Genomic DNA, 14,285 nt, shown 5'->3' on the forward strand with positions numbered 1-14,285 from the left:
TGAAATGTTGTTTGCCCCTATTAATTTTTAGATCATCTCAAGACCGTGGATCAATAAATCTACCCTGCAGGATGCAAACCTGCCCAAGCAGTAGCTTTCTTGAATAGGCAAGGAATAAAAAAAGACAGAGGCTGGAGGTTGCCTCCTGATACCAGCTGGCTGTGTAAGATGTGCTCCTCCAGCTGCCTGGGGCCTCCCTCAGTTTCCCCATTGTTCACTTAATGGGGTTGGATAATCCATAAGGTCCCCCCTGCTCAAATGTCCTAAGACTTTCTGGAAAGACCACATGATCCAAGAAAACAAGCAGCCCCACTGACCCTGTAGGGTTTCAGACGAAGGCAGGGCCTTAGGGCTGCCACCTTCGCAGAGGAACAGGTAGACCAGCCATGGTTCAAGTGCCCAGGGTGCCTGTACCAACAGTGTCACCTCAGGCAAGCTCTGAACCTTTCAGATTCCAAACCCTGGACCAATGAAGAATGGACCGTTTCACAGAAAAGCATGATGTAAGGACTGCAAGACAGCACCACTTCATGGGTGTCTCAGGTCACACCTGCAGCTGCAGTTCTACTCTGGTTACTACCAATCCCCCACGTCACCTGCCACCAGTTACAACCCCCACAGCAAAGGACAATTAGCGCGTCCTGCCCTGTTTGTTTTTCTTCCTACCCGAAGATATTGGTCTCCTCTGAGTTCCAGGCATCTCTGTCAGTACATGGAGGTGGGCACAGAGGTCAGGTGGGCTGCAGCCTCCCAGGTTTTACATCTCCTTCCAGGGACTGGGGCTTACCCGGCACTTTCAAATGATAACAGATGCAGCCTTGGTGAAACATAATTACTCTTGAGACTAGAAGGGTAAACAAATGTGTAATTCATGGATCTGTTAATTGTCCTTCATTCTGATCTCTTGCCATTGTCCCTAGACTCTCTGGCATCACGCTTGTCAAGGATTCAGAGAATGCCTGGAGTGAGCCATGAGGTGACCAGAATCAAAGCTGGACACCTGCACTCACCCTCCTCCCAGCCGCCCCCTCCAGCGCCCTCCCCCAGAAAACACACAAGACGGGAAGCCTGTGACACTCAATCTTTTATTTTCTTAAACTGTACACAAATGTAAAATACTTTAACAGCAAGTCTATGGGAAAATCGTTTGGTTTTAAATTATTATGAAACAGAACCTAAAGGGAGCTTTATTAAATAAACACAAACATGGGGATTGAAGGATACACACCTGCATTCTACCAGTCATTTTTACTCTACCGTCTGGGTGTGTGAGAATAGAAAAGACTCATCAAACTGAATAAAGAAAATCCATTTATACCCTGAAACACTGGCAGGCCACTCAAGGGATTGTTCAGAGCGTCTACCTCATATAAGATGGCCTCACCATCTAATAAAAATTAAAACTGATCCATTGGCCTCTTTGGTTCCAAAATTATGTATAATACATTTAACTGTATTTTTTTTGCTGCTATAAAAATAACTTCTTTTTTCAAATGGCAGTTTCTGACTAATCATGCAACTAAATCAGTGCAAACATTAAAAGCAATCATTCGCTTTAAAAAGAAGCAAAGGATTTCACTTCAAGTATAAAAATATAAAAAGAGTCGTACAAGTCCAGTTTTGTCTAGTGTGGGTCAACCCTTTAAATTGCATAGTTCACATGGCACTTGGACACCTCAGGGTGAGCAAGTTCAATGCTCTGCCAATAGCCACTTCTGACACACGCAGATGGGCAAGTGCTATATCATGTGCGTTCGGGCAGGTCTGCAAGTGCTAGGAGGGGCTGGCTGGCGGGTGGGCGGGCGAGCGGATGGGGACCAGGTCCATGGTCAGCCCTGGGGACTAGGGCCCACATGCCCTGGCAACTTCTGGAAAGCAGCCAAAAGCCTTCCCCATCTCTCCAAGAGCAGCTAAGCTGCTCCCTCTCCCTTGCCCCCTGCTGAAGGGGCACCCTGTCTCCCCCTACCACCCAGAATTTCCAGAAAGCCTCCACCCCACCATTTCCTCCTCTGGGCTCATCGTCCCTTTGCCCCAGGGGTCATTTCCACTCCTCTCCAACCAGTCCTAGAGGAAACAGATTGCAACTTTTTCTTCTTTCCATTTAAAACAATCCAGATTTTAACTTACAAAGTCCTACCTGGTAGAAAAGTCCCTTTTCAATTAATGCAACTGGAATGAATAACCTGTCAACTGCTAGCAATCAGTTAAAGCATCAAATTAAGACCCTTCTTCTCTCCCTCCCTCCCCACTCCAAAAACAAACACACATATAAGTCACGCCAAGGGCCAAAGCCACAGTCAAAGGGTCACTGCCACTGCTCCACAGACTCTGGCAGGTCGTGCACTTTATGGACGCCTTCCCTCTCTGGGAGAGAAAGGACAGGCTCCCCTGGTCCCACAGCACAAAGGATCCAGGCAGGGGAAGATGCCGACAGGTTTGAGCGAGGAGATGCTGAAGCACAGCAGGCCTTGCACAAGCAAAGGGCACCACACAGCCCTCAGCCTGCCCACACATTCCCCACCCCCACATCTGCTTTCCTCTCAGTGGCTCCGGTGCACGCTCACTCTGTGTGTTTGTCTGTCTTTGTGCTTTTATGTGTGCTCCGAAGGCGTGATTCAGAGTGGCCAGGCCAGCTGGTGGGAATGGTGGCTGCTCACCCCATTCTCTCCAACTGACAGGCATTTGTAGCTAAGCTGCCATTTGTCACTGCATCCATTTGCTGGTATCCTGGAGGCTGCTGTGTGGGTGGCAGGATGCGTCTGGCTGTGCGTGTCTACGTGTGCATTTTAAAGTATTTCATGTCAGTTGAGGGTTCTTGCTCTGCTTTTGACTGATTGCTGGATAAAGTAGTAGAAAAATATTTCAGGCTTCACCCTGGCACCTTCTGGGCAGCCCAAATGAACAACAGCACTCAGCCCGCCACACACCCACTTCCCACAGGGGCTGCAAAGAAAGCCCATCCAGGACTGTCCTGACACCCCACCACCACAGCCCTGCTGCATCAGGCACAGCCACATTCCTCCACAATCATGTTGGGCACGTCCCGCTTGACAATGTTGTACTCGTCATCAAAGTAAAGCATGGACATGGTGCTCAGCTTAGTGGGGATGCAGCAGGAGTTCACCGTGCCAGGATTCAGCCCCCGCATGCGGTACTGATTCACCACAGCTGTGTGAAAGGAAGAGGCTGAGCCTGGGACCCCTGCTAGGTAAGCCGGGCAGCTGCCCTCACAGTAGTTCCCATAGTAGCCGGTGGGTGCGATGATCCAGTCGTTCCAGCCGATGAGGCGGAAGTCAATGAAGAACTGTTGCCTGCAACAGAGATTGGTCCGGCCATCACACTCCAGACCCCGCTTGCGAATGCGGTGCCTACTGTCACCCAGCCGCGCCTGCACAACCACAAAGGGCCGGTGCGACTCCTCGCCAGGGTCCACGAACACGGGCACCACAGCCAGCTCCTGGCAGCTGTCACACTGCACGTCCAGGTTGAGTCGCCTCTCCCCCCGCTCAAACAAAGCCTGGATGGCCTCTGTGAGTGGGAACGTGTGCCAGCCACTGCGTTTGAGGTCCACCTTCTTCTCTACTACATTCCACCGATCTCCATGCCCCTGCTCCTGGTAGTACACCTTGACCCGAACCTTCCGCCGACTGCCCTTCTCCAGAACATAAGGCAGCAGCTTCAGGTAAAGCCACAGGCTGGCCTGTACCACAAACAGGTTCTGGTTGCCTTCATTGGAGATGAAAAAGTAGAGGCGGACACGGGAGGAGGCGAGGCCATCTGCGGAGAAGCGGGAGAGCAGGCCAAGTTAATTCGAGGAGAACACAAGGCAATGGGGGAAATAGACTCTGCTGCACAATGCTGGAATGCTAACTCGCCTCACAGCTGGAAGACGTTATTGACCAGAAATACCGTTCCTGGGGCCAAGGCCCTCTGACTGTAACCTGGGAGAGGCAAAGAAAATTGTTTCCCATTGAGAACCGTGGAGCAGGTTGGAGGTGAATGGTCCAGGCCTATAAAATCCTGCCTCACCTCTCCCAGTCCAGGGCTCCCTGGAGACAGGCTGTCAGGCCTCAAAGCTCCACAGAGGAATTTGTCAGGAGGCCAAGATCTTAACAAGTTGTTATAGGTCTCTGTGAAATCTAAAAAGTAAAACCAGTATTATACCGAAGATTTTGGGGTGGATTGTTACAGTAAAGTGTGTGTGTGTGTGTGTGTGTGTGTGTGTGTTGTTAACTTAGGGCATTGCAAAATCAAGATGAGCCACCTACTGCCTCTTTCCAGTGTTTACCTAAGCACGATCTGATCCAACCCCCAGTGGGACCTCCACTGCAAACAAGCAAGCCCTGCTCATATTTCTGACACAGGAAAGTGTGCTTTGCAGACTGCAAAGTGCAGCCCTCGTTTCTGAGTAGGTAGTTCCAAGGGACAGGACATTTAGCCTTGAAACTTGAGGTCCATTCCTTTGACAAGACCCGGACTCCCCATTAATGGCACATTCTAAATCTCCAAGGAAAGGGGGAACTGGCTTGTTAGTTTTCTCAATAACTCAGCTCAACAAGAAGAGACCCCATGCCAACGGATAGATGACTCCTCTCTCATTCTGTTTTAGCAACTCTATTCTCTGACAATCTATTTTCTTCTTTTTTTCTTTCTTTCTTTCTACCCCCCCCCCCCAGGAAGAACAAATAAAGCAACTGTATGGCTATGGCTAGTTTTATCAAACCTCCTACCAGTGTCCCCCCACCCAGCCCCCTCCTCAGGCCTCGCGTGGTTCCTCTAATAACATCGACATCTGACTTTGAAATGGGGGAAAGTGCAGCCTTAAAAGCTGGTCTTGGACAAGCTGCCAGTGACCTGAATCTGTTATTTATAAGTCAAAGAGCTGGCTCTACGAAACAGACCAGAAATATAACAGCCCCCGCTGTCATTTTGTGCCACCAGGACCAAAAGGCCTTCTCGACCTTCCAGAATCACATTTCTACTCTGGGTCCCAAAGCATCTTTTAATCCAAGCTCTCTAATTGTATGCCCAGCTTCCCCATTCGATCGGACAGCTAAGACAGCAATGTGTTTCTTTCTAAGCACAGACCAGTGCGGATTGTCTCTGCTTTTCTCCACACCCGGCCATGCAAAACTTTTCATCCCTTTTCATCCCCAGGCGGCACCAGCCCAGTCTGCCTGCTGCCTCAGAGGGTGGGGGCATTTGCAGCCTGCGGGCACAACTGTTCCCCCCACCCCAGGCTTCCTGCCTAACCCCCACCCTGACCACACCAGGGCTTCCCCCTTCCCAACCTAGAGGTAGTCCCCTCTGAGCAAACCGGGCTGAGTCTCAGGCACAAAAGCCAGCCTGGCTCATTGAAGTCCTGAAAAGGACAGCGGAATTGAAAACACAGCATTTTAATGCGGGCACATTTTTCTCCTTCTTTTAAAGTTTGGAAAGATTTTTTCCTATCTTGATTTTTATATTTAGACAGTGGTAGAAATTTGCAACCCAGGGCCAGGGGAGAATCCAGAAAGGACTCCTACCCTTTGTTAACTACAAACTCTGTGGCTCTCAGGCAAGGGGGTTGCTTGCGCTGCCAGGCGAGCCCCAAACCATAGGGCTGTCCCCCAGCCGCATCTTTCTGTGCGTAAATGATGGGACCTGTTGAGAAGCTTGCCTTCCGCCGGATTCCAGTGCCCACACAATCGGAAGAGGTTGCCTAGCTCTCCCTGCTGAGGCTTCAGCAATCCTGGCAAGCCCACGCCGCCCGGTGATGGCAGCGGCCCTGGGGCCTCTCATGCAGGCACGCACACACTCACACACGCGCGCGCGCGCACACACACACACACACACACACACAGCTCCTCCGGCCCACGAATATCAACAAGCACACACATCTCCAGCCACACTGCTAAGCCTACACTCCGATCGTGGGAAACAAAAACATTAAGCAATCACCAAGCAAGTGCCTGCGGAGCCAGGGCCGCACGCAACTGCCGGGAGAGGGACGCCCACCCAGAGGCGTTGGGGTCGGATTACCGAGAGCAGGGGTAGAGGGCAAGGCGCTCCTCGGCGAGAGTAGGGGGAGCAACAAGAAATCTGCTCCCCGGGTTAAGAAGACCGCAATCGGGACGGAGCGCACGGAGCCAGGGGCAAGCGCCTGGGCCGCGAGTCCAGGTCCCGGAGGGCGCGCTGGCTGCGGCGGCCAGAGCGGGCAAGGAGAAGGTGAGGGCTTTGGGAGGGCTTGAGGGCCACGGCTAGCTGCCCGCAGGACCGACCCACCTGTCTCAGCAAAGCTGATGATCTCAGAGATGCGATCCTGGCCGTCGGCGCCCGGGCTGGCATGGCCGTCGAGGTGCGGGATCTCCACACGGCCGTCCTCGCGCACCTTGCCAGCGTGCAGCTTTCGCAGAGCCGTGACCATGGCGGCCTTGGGCACAGCGTGGGTGATGTTGGGCCGGCCTCGCATCTGCAGGCGGCTCAAGATGTGCCGCTTCACCGCCTCCAGGAAGTCGCCGTCCACCCGGCCCAGCTCCTCCGGCCGCCGGAAGCCACCGCACGACGTGCAGGTGTCCTGCGAGTCGCCTGGAGCTCCGGGCGGCGGGGGCGGCGGCGGCGCGGCGGGGGATGGCGGGGGCGTGGGCGAGCCCCAAGCCTCCGGCCCCAGCCAGCCGGCTGCCAACAGCAAAAGGCAGGCGGCCCTCAGCGCCCGACCGGGCAGCCCGTCCATGGTGCGCCGCTGGCGACGAGGGCGCCCGCCGCGAGGCGAGCCGAGCGGAGCGCAGGGCCGGGCTCCGGGCTCTGGGCGCGCCGCCCCTCCCCGCCCCCGCCCGCCCGGGCCTCCGCCCGCCTGCCGGGAGGGCCGCCGCCGCCGGCTCACAGAGGGAGGGGGCCGGCGGGGCTGCGGGGTTTCTGCTCCGAGGGGAAGGGGCGCCGAGGGCCGCGGGGGCCGGAGAGGCAAGTGGGGCGAGGCGGGAGCTGGAGGGTCACTGCTGTCCGGGCGTCTCGGGGCGCCTGAGTATCTGCAGCCTTCTCCCCATCTTCTCCGCGTCGGGGCCCCGCAGTCCCCGCTCGGATGAAGCGAAAGCGGAGGCGGCGGCGGCTTGGCTGCCGGGAGGGGAAGGTGGCGAAAGGGCCGGTCGACGCAACTTGGCCGAGACGGAAGCGAAGGCGCTAAAGCCCCCGGAGTGCAGCCGGGCGCGGCTCGGCGAGGCGCTGCGGCGGGCTCTGCGGCGGGGGCCCCACACTCGCACCTGAGCGCCGCTTCGCACGGAGGCAGAGCCTTGGGTGGCGGCCGCGGGCGGGTCGTCCTCGCCGCGGGCGGCGGAGCGGAGCGAACGCAGTGCAGGGAGCGCGGATCCGCTCAGAGGCGACGCGGAACCCCCGGCCGCGGGCCCTGCAGTCCTCCCGGCGCGTCACACGGCAAAGTTGTTTCGAGGCTCGCGGGGCGCCGCATCCATCCACCGGCGGGCGGGCCGGCCGCTGCGCGCTTCGCCCGGCCTCTGCTCCGCCCGCCTCCTCGCTTCGCCCTCCCTCTCTGTGCCTGCCTGCGCGGGCCGGTGGGTCGCGGGGCGCCGTGAGAGAAAGGCGAAGCACTGGCAGTGCTCTTCTCGCCCCTGGCTCTTCTTACTACTGCGGCGGTGGCGGTGTCCGTTCGAGCGCCGAAAAGTCTCGCAACGGTGCGGGTGCTCTAGCTCGCTCTCCCACTGGCACCAGCCGCAGGGCCGGAAGAAAGCGGGCGGGTGGCGGCCGCGTCCCCGCGCCCGGCTGCAACACAGAGTGCAGAGCCCGCTGAGGAGGAGTCCTCTCTTTGCCCTCTCTTTTACTCTCCTCGTTTTTTCTCCCAAGTGGGAAAAAGCCGCACAATCTCCGTAAGTGCGCGCGCGTTGAGATAGACGTTGGCAAAAAAAAAAAAAAAAAAAAATGTTGGCGGGGGCGGGGTGGGGGGGGGTCGGGTCTCGCCCTGGACATGCGGGAGGAGACTGTCGGTGCCTCCCTGCTCCAGCTTCCCCGCGGGGTGGGGGGGGGGGGGGCCGGGCCGGGGGGTGATGGTGAGAAGAGGCGGAATCTGCTCAGGTCCGCGCTGCCGGTTCCCCCCACCCCCACCCCCGCTTCCCTCCGATTTTTTCCTTTCTGCCCGAGCGAGAAGGAGGGGCGAGCCGGCCCTCTCCCTTCCCCCCACCCTTGCAATGCCCGGCCACTTTTGCTGTCTCGAAACTTTCCCACCACGTGGGCACCCCGGACCCTCACCCAGCTGGGCGGCGGGTGGCACCGACGGGTTCCGGGCCCAGGATCCCGGCACTTGCCCCCTCCCCACGGCCGCGCAGGCCTTGCCTCGTCCCTACTGCCGCCCTCCCAGATCAAGAGAGGCAACTCTCGCCTCTCGAGCCTGGCGAGGTGGGCTCGGGGGAGTGCGGGAAGAGATACAGCTTCGGGAACGAGGGCTGGCTTTGCTGGTGGTTGTCGCTCCCCGGCTGCAATGCAGAGCCTTAGAAGAGCGCCCCGGGCCGCGGCGCACTGGGAGAGGCGGGAGACCTGCAGGCTGGAGGGGCAGGGGAAGCGGCCGCTAGAGGCCTGGCTAGCCGCTGCTTTCGCAGGCTCTAAGCCTGGTGGGACTCCTCGAGTGTGCGGGGATCCAACACCACCACCACCCACCCACCCACCCCTCCAACTGGCAAACCTTGGCCTCGGATAAACCCGAGTTCCAGTTGAAGTTCAGCCACTGCCAGCTTGGTAGGAGTGACCTTGGGTACAGCCTTCACCCTCCCTAGGCTCTACCTCCTCATCTGTAAGAGAGGGGACAAGAACACCTATTTTACGCGGGCTGTTTGGGAACCCCAAAGGAGAAAACTTGGGCCAGTCTCCTCGCAGAACCCAGTCAACTCTAATTTCAAGGCCACCGTTCTCATGCCACCAGGCAAGGGGCGCTGTCATTGGAAACCGAACTCCCACCCGCGTGCAGACCCCCAAATGCCATCCGTTCCTCTGTCCCTCCTTACTCCCCGACCTGGGCGCGAAGCAGCACTACAGGGTGCAGCGCCCGGCCAGAAACAGGGCCCTGCCCTCTCCCCTCCGTCGTCCAGATCCCCCACCCAACGCGCCCCCGAAACAGGCGAAACTTAAAGGCCAAATCTGGATGGGAGGTCATTCGGGCTTTTCTAGGATATTGGACAACCCAGGACCACCAGAGGCAAACCGTAGCCTCCAGTTCAGGATTTCTACCCTCCACCCCAAACCCCTTCGCGAGCTTCTCAGGCCAGCCTAGCTGCTGGGGAGCTCAGCCGGGACCGGAGACCCGCAAATCTGGAGGCCGAGCGCCCCCTCCCTCCCAATCAGAGGAACCGACCGAAGATGCCAGGTGGCTCCTGAGGCAAAAAATGGGGCTAGCCGGTCTGGGTTCAACAACCGGGAAACTGAAAGAAGCAAAGGCCCTGGAGGGTCCTTGGGATGGCAGACCTTCTGCCTCCTTAGGGCTTCTCCAGAGCCCAGCTCTCTGCAGCTCCCAAACAGCACTCTGTGCCCTCGGGTTTCACCCCCTGCCCTGTCCCAGCGCCTGTGATTCCTAGTCAGGAAGGAGGTGCTTCTTCCTCCTGGGGGAAGCCTGGGCCAGCACCTTCTACCCAGTGGCCCTGAGCTAGGCTGGACCCAGCTTTGTGGTTTTGCTCGCATCTTCCACCAGGCACACAGGCTGTGGTCCTCTGCCTTTTTCCATCACCAGAGCCATCAGCTACTTGGCAAATTCTCAGTCTTAAAGTCTCAGCCCAATATCTCCTCCTCGCTGAAACCTGCCATGGCCTTCTTGTGCCCTGAATAATTATTTGTCAGATTAGGCCCCTCAACCCAGGGCCTAGCTGTCGTCTCCACACCTGTGTATCTCCTGTGTGGGGCCTCAGGCTCCTGGAGGACAGCAACTAGGCCTCATGGGCCCTGTCTGATGCCTGACCTGGCAGATGATCCAGGGAGCTATTGAACAAATGTTTCATTGGTTGATTGATTAAACAAATGGATGAGAGAAGTCATTAAGTCAGTGAAAGATTTAACACCCTCCACTTCCCAGCACAAGCCCTCACAGCAGTGTTCCTTGCCTGCCTGGTTACAAAACTTCGTACTGTGAGTCCCACCTGGGCTGGACAGGGCTGGGGGAAGGGAAAATTGCTACTCGCCTTTGGGGGCATCCTATCCATTGACCTGGCACTGGGAAAGGCAAAAGCCACTGCATCCTTGCTGGTAGGAGGAGGGAAGAGGAGGTTGAGAGGAGGGTCCACATTTTGCTCCCCTGGTGGAGGAGCTGTCAGCCTTGCTGCTGGTCATCTGCTGGGAGGGAACTGGGTCAAGCGGTAGTCAGAAACCATCTGCTCAAGAAGCTGAGATTATCCCGCCCTCTGCTGATCCCCCAGCCCATGGGAGCTAAGGGTGTAAATTGAGTTCTTCCAGGTCACCTTGTGCTTTGATGTGGGGAGCCCCCACCCCCTACTGAGGGGCAAGGAACTGTTCCTGTTGCTTCGAAGCTTCATTTAGCACTGGCCTCAGTTCTTGTACTGGCAATCTCAGCCTTCAGTCTCAGGCAGGGATATGATTGTGCCTGTCAGTTTTGAATACAATAATGCATATCGATGTTGTAGCCAACGCCCTGCAAATGGGCTGCAGGACCAGGCCACGCCCCCCCCCCCCCCCCCCCCACACACACAATGCTAGCTTCCTGCTGCCATCAAGGAATATGGGCCCAATCAGGAAGGTAGGAAGAAACATGACCACATCGTGGATATGGGCACACAGACCATGGAGAAGGCTTCATTAGGGACTTCAGAGCACTTGCTCTCTAAAGATTTTTTCTGCATAATCCACAGGTAAGTGTCAACTTGAGGATGATGAAAACATCCAAAGTGACAAAGCAAACCATAAAAATGAGTCTTAGTGTTCATTTGCTAAAAGAATTGAGAACTCAGGTACAGTACTGACCACAGCCTCTGCGGAGTGTAAGAGGAAGAGAAGCCCTTCACTTCAGTGGGCACTCACAGCCTGCTTGGTAGAGTTGGTTGAGCTCAGGGACTTGATGTTCACTTTTGCACCACTGGCCCAGAAACTTCTGTTGCCGATCACCATCACCCATCACGCCTGAACAGCTGTCTGAATGGAAGGAGCCTCGTACCAGACCACATGAGAGGTCCTACCCACCCAGCGGCCTAAGAAATAAGGGAGGGGCAAGCCTGGAGCCAGATGTGAACCAGGATCCAGCTGGAGGGCCCCCAAGGGGCAAGGGGCTAAGATGACCCTTGTAACAGTCCAGACACCAAAGCAGAGCTCCTTCAGAATGCCTCAAGGCATGACTTTGAGGTAACACAGGCAAGTCCTTGAAGAGAAAGTGGGCATGGAAGGGTTATTTTGACAAGAAATCCCCAAATTTCCCACCAGGGCAGTTGAATAGTGCCTGTCTTTCGAGGGCCCCAACAGCCCCACATCCTTAAGTCCCTCCAAGGTCCCCCCCCCCCCACAGTGTCATCTCTGAAACTCATGAGCTCCAGGAGTGAGACCATCTATGCTATTCATCTGTAGCTGCCTAGTCCCAGCACGATACCTACTCGGAATGCTTCTCAAGTGAAGTATCACACTTGAGAAGTAATGGATGAAAGAGCTGAGGCACCCATATTCGACATCAGTGGGCCTGGGGTTCAAGTGCAGACTCCTAAGTTCCAATTAGCCCCTCACAACAGGTCACTGCGTATGCTCCTCTCTGGTGTCCCACCAGGCATATGCATGCTGATACAGCCATGTCGCACCTTTCATGCTCCCGTGCTGTTCCTAAACTAGGCCTCAACACAAAGTCATGTTACAGGACTTCTCCTCTAGCCATTCTTTTTTAGATGACTCCCTCCTCTCCCAAACTCTTAAAACCTATTGTTTGTTAGCAAGAACTGTACAAATCATTGTTGATCTGGCTTCATTCTCAGTAAGACCAAGGTGCTGGGTAGAAGCTAGCTGGAGGACCTGGGGAAACCCTCCTCCACTGAGCAAGGGCTCAGGGCAGGGATATTGGGGGCTGTGCAAGAATAGAATATAACATATTTTGAAGACTCAGGAAATATTTCAACAGCAGGCCCCTTAGGCATGCCTGCCCAAGTGGGTATATTTTCTAGAAAAATAAAGGCACTTACACCGGCTGGTGTGCCTCAGTTTGTTGGAATGTCATCCTGTAAACTAAAAGGTCATGGGTTTGATTCCTGGTCAGAACACATGCATAGGCTGCAGGTTCCGTCCCCGGCCAGGATGTGTACAAGAGACAGCCAATCAGTGTTTCTCTCTTGCATTAATGTTTCTCTCCCTCTCTCTCTCCTTCTATTTCCCTCTCTAAAATCAATGAGCATCTCCTCTGGAGAGGATAAAAAAGAAAAAGAGAGGCACTAAGTACAGCTTTTGGTTAGTATCCCACTTCAAATTTGCTACTCACAAATTCCTAGCACAGACTCTCTCCCCATTTATTCAATAACTATGCTGAACTAGTTGCCTGGATATAGCAGTGCACATTTCAAAGTCCCTGACCCTTAGGACGGCCACCCTCCCCATAGTCTACTGAGGAAACCAATACACAACCAGATACAGCTCAGTGAGCTAACTAGGACCATGCAGTGCAGAGGGAGCAGGGACACTACATCTGCCAGGAGTCTCAGCAGAGGCAGAAGATTAGAGCTAAGCTTTGAAGCATGAGGAGGCATTTTCCAGATGGACAAGAGAGAGGGAAGTTCACCAGAGAGGAGAGTACTTGGTGAGGAAATGGTCTAAATGAGGAATAAGGACAAGTCCAGTGTGGCTAGGCTGGGAAGGGCCTTATCAGGCCAGAAGGGGTAAGAAGGGTATGTGACTCCTTGCAAGAGTGTTCTAGGAGTACATTGGCAGCATTGGTAGCATTGTAGCAGCTGAGAGACCCAGCCCATCAAGGAAGACATGAGGGCCAGAGATAAGGTGGTAACAGTAAGGACCACAGGAAGGAGGGAAGGATTGTACTCCTACTCTCCAGCACCAGGCTTGGGCAGCTAATAGGAGGTGGGTGGCAAAGGAGAAAGAGTTGAGGGCCCCCCAACCCATCTCTGCCCTAAGTGGTTCTGTATATGCAGAAATGCCCATGTGCGGCAAGAACCTACTGAGCTGGTTATTTTGCAACCAACAATGGAAAAGTGGAGAATTTTGAAGGTTTCTTTCCTTTGTGTCTCTAAACCCAACTGTGTCCATTTCGGGAACACCTGGGTCCAAGCACCAAACTCCCCTTAAATTGCATTCCTTGGCCCTCAGCCATTCTTGAACTTCAGAGTTGACCTGCACATCTAAGTCTTAGAGGATGAGAAATGACCTGGCTGTCCAATGAGTTTGCTGCTGGCTGACCAGCAAAGAACAATGACCAGATGACCCAAGGAAGCATTTCTTAAGTTCTACTGTGTGACAGGGACAGCACCGAGAAGTCAAGGAAACTACTCATATACAGCGATAGACAAGATACCCTTTTTGCTTTCTAAACAAAATCAATGAATGTGTTGGTCCATTTACACATATGAAAGCTGAGGACCTCTATTCCCCATGCATCTCCCAGTGCACCATGTACCCCATCATACTACAAATCAGTACCTGAAAGAGTCCCACAGTAATGTAGCTTGGAGGGAGAGCCATCATAACGTTATGCTCTATCAAAGTTCTCCCCTTCCTTACATAAAACTCTAATTGAATTTTCGAAGTCAGTAAACTGGGTCTCTGCTTGGCAATTGAAAGGAACTCTGCAGGGGGAACCACTGTGGTTGTAGAAGGGAAAAAAACAGAGCCATTACCAGCTTGATCTCCCCCACAGCCCAGGTCTATTGACTGGCTCATAAGCCTGCATCAATTTCAAGGCCTCTCAATTTTCAGCCCTGTCCCTGGCCCAGACCCTGAGGCAGCCTCAGGGCAGGTCATGTGTTCCCACTGCTCTCTCTTCCCAGTGGTCCCATCCCTGGGGTGTTCTCCATGCCTAGAACCAAGCCCCACAGAGGCAGATGCTAATTCCAGAAAGGAGGCATTTGTCACACACCTGCTTTGGCCCAATTGCCCTCAACTCTGTGAGCACCTTCCTTTCCCCACATACTAGATTATGGGTTGAAATACTTAAGGGGAAAAAAATGAAGGAAAAGGGAGGAACTAGATTTTTGTTTGATGGATAAATATATTTATACCTAATTAGGAGACCCACCCCACTGTGAAGGGTAAAGTGTTTTAGTTCTGGCCTATTGGAGGACAAATACCTATCGTGCACTCACACTTCAGGTTGGTAAAGATGCCCAGGG

At 54.7% G+C, this 14,285-nt stretch overlaps 1 protein-coding gene across 1 annotated transcript; it reads right to left on the reverse strand.

Annotated features, from left to right (window-relative positions):
• Positions 1–1,066: 1,066 nt before the first annotated feature.
• INHBB (inhibin subunit beta B) lies at positions 1,067–8,128 on the reverse strand. Its single transcript, XM_028533493.2, has 2 exons — positions 6,265–8,128; positions 1,067–3,777 (listed from the first exon to the last, which is right to left on the reverse strand). Exons 1-2 carry the CDS (start codon positions 6,710–6,712, stop codon positions 3,002–3,004), a joined length of 1,224 nt encoding a protein of 407 aa, XP_028389294.1. The 5' UTR covers positions 6,713–8,128; the 3' UTR covers positions 1,067–3,001.
• Between the last annotated feature and the right edge of the window lie 6,157 nt (positions 8,129–14,285).

Source organism: Phyllostomus discolor, chromosome 4, assembly GCF_004126475.2.
Source record: "Phyllostomus discolor isolate MPI-MPIP mPhyDis1 chromosome 4, mPhyDis1.pri.v3, whole genome shotgun sequence".
Lineage (NCBI taxonomy): Eukaryota > Metazoa > Chordata > Mammalia > Chiroptera > Phyllostomidae > Phyllostomus > Phyllostomus discolor.

Bases quoted from the DNA above. Each gene is read 5' to 3' on its own strand.
- INHBB (XM_028533493.2), bottom strand. From the start codon at position 6,712: ATGGACGGGCTGCCCGGTCGGGCGCTGAGGGCCGCCTGCCTTTTGCTG. The intron at 3,778-6,264 runs GTGGGTCGGTCC...GCTTCTCCGCAG, and splicing joins CATCAGCTTTGCTGAGACAG to ATGGCCTCGCCTCCTCCCGT.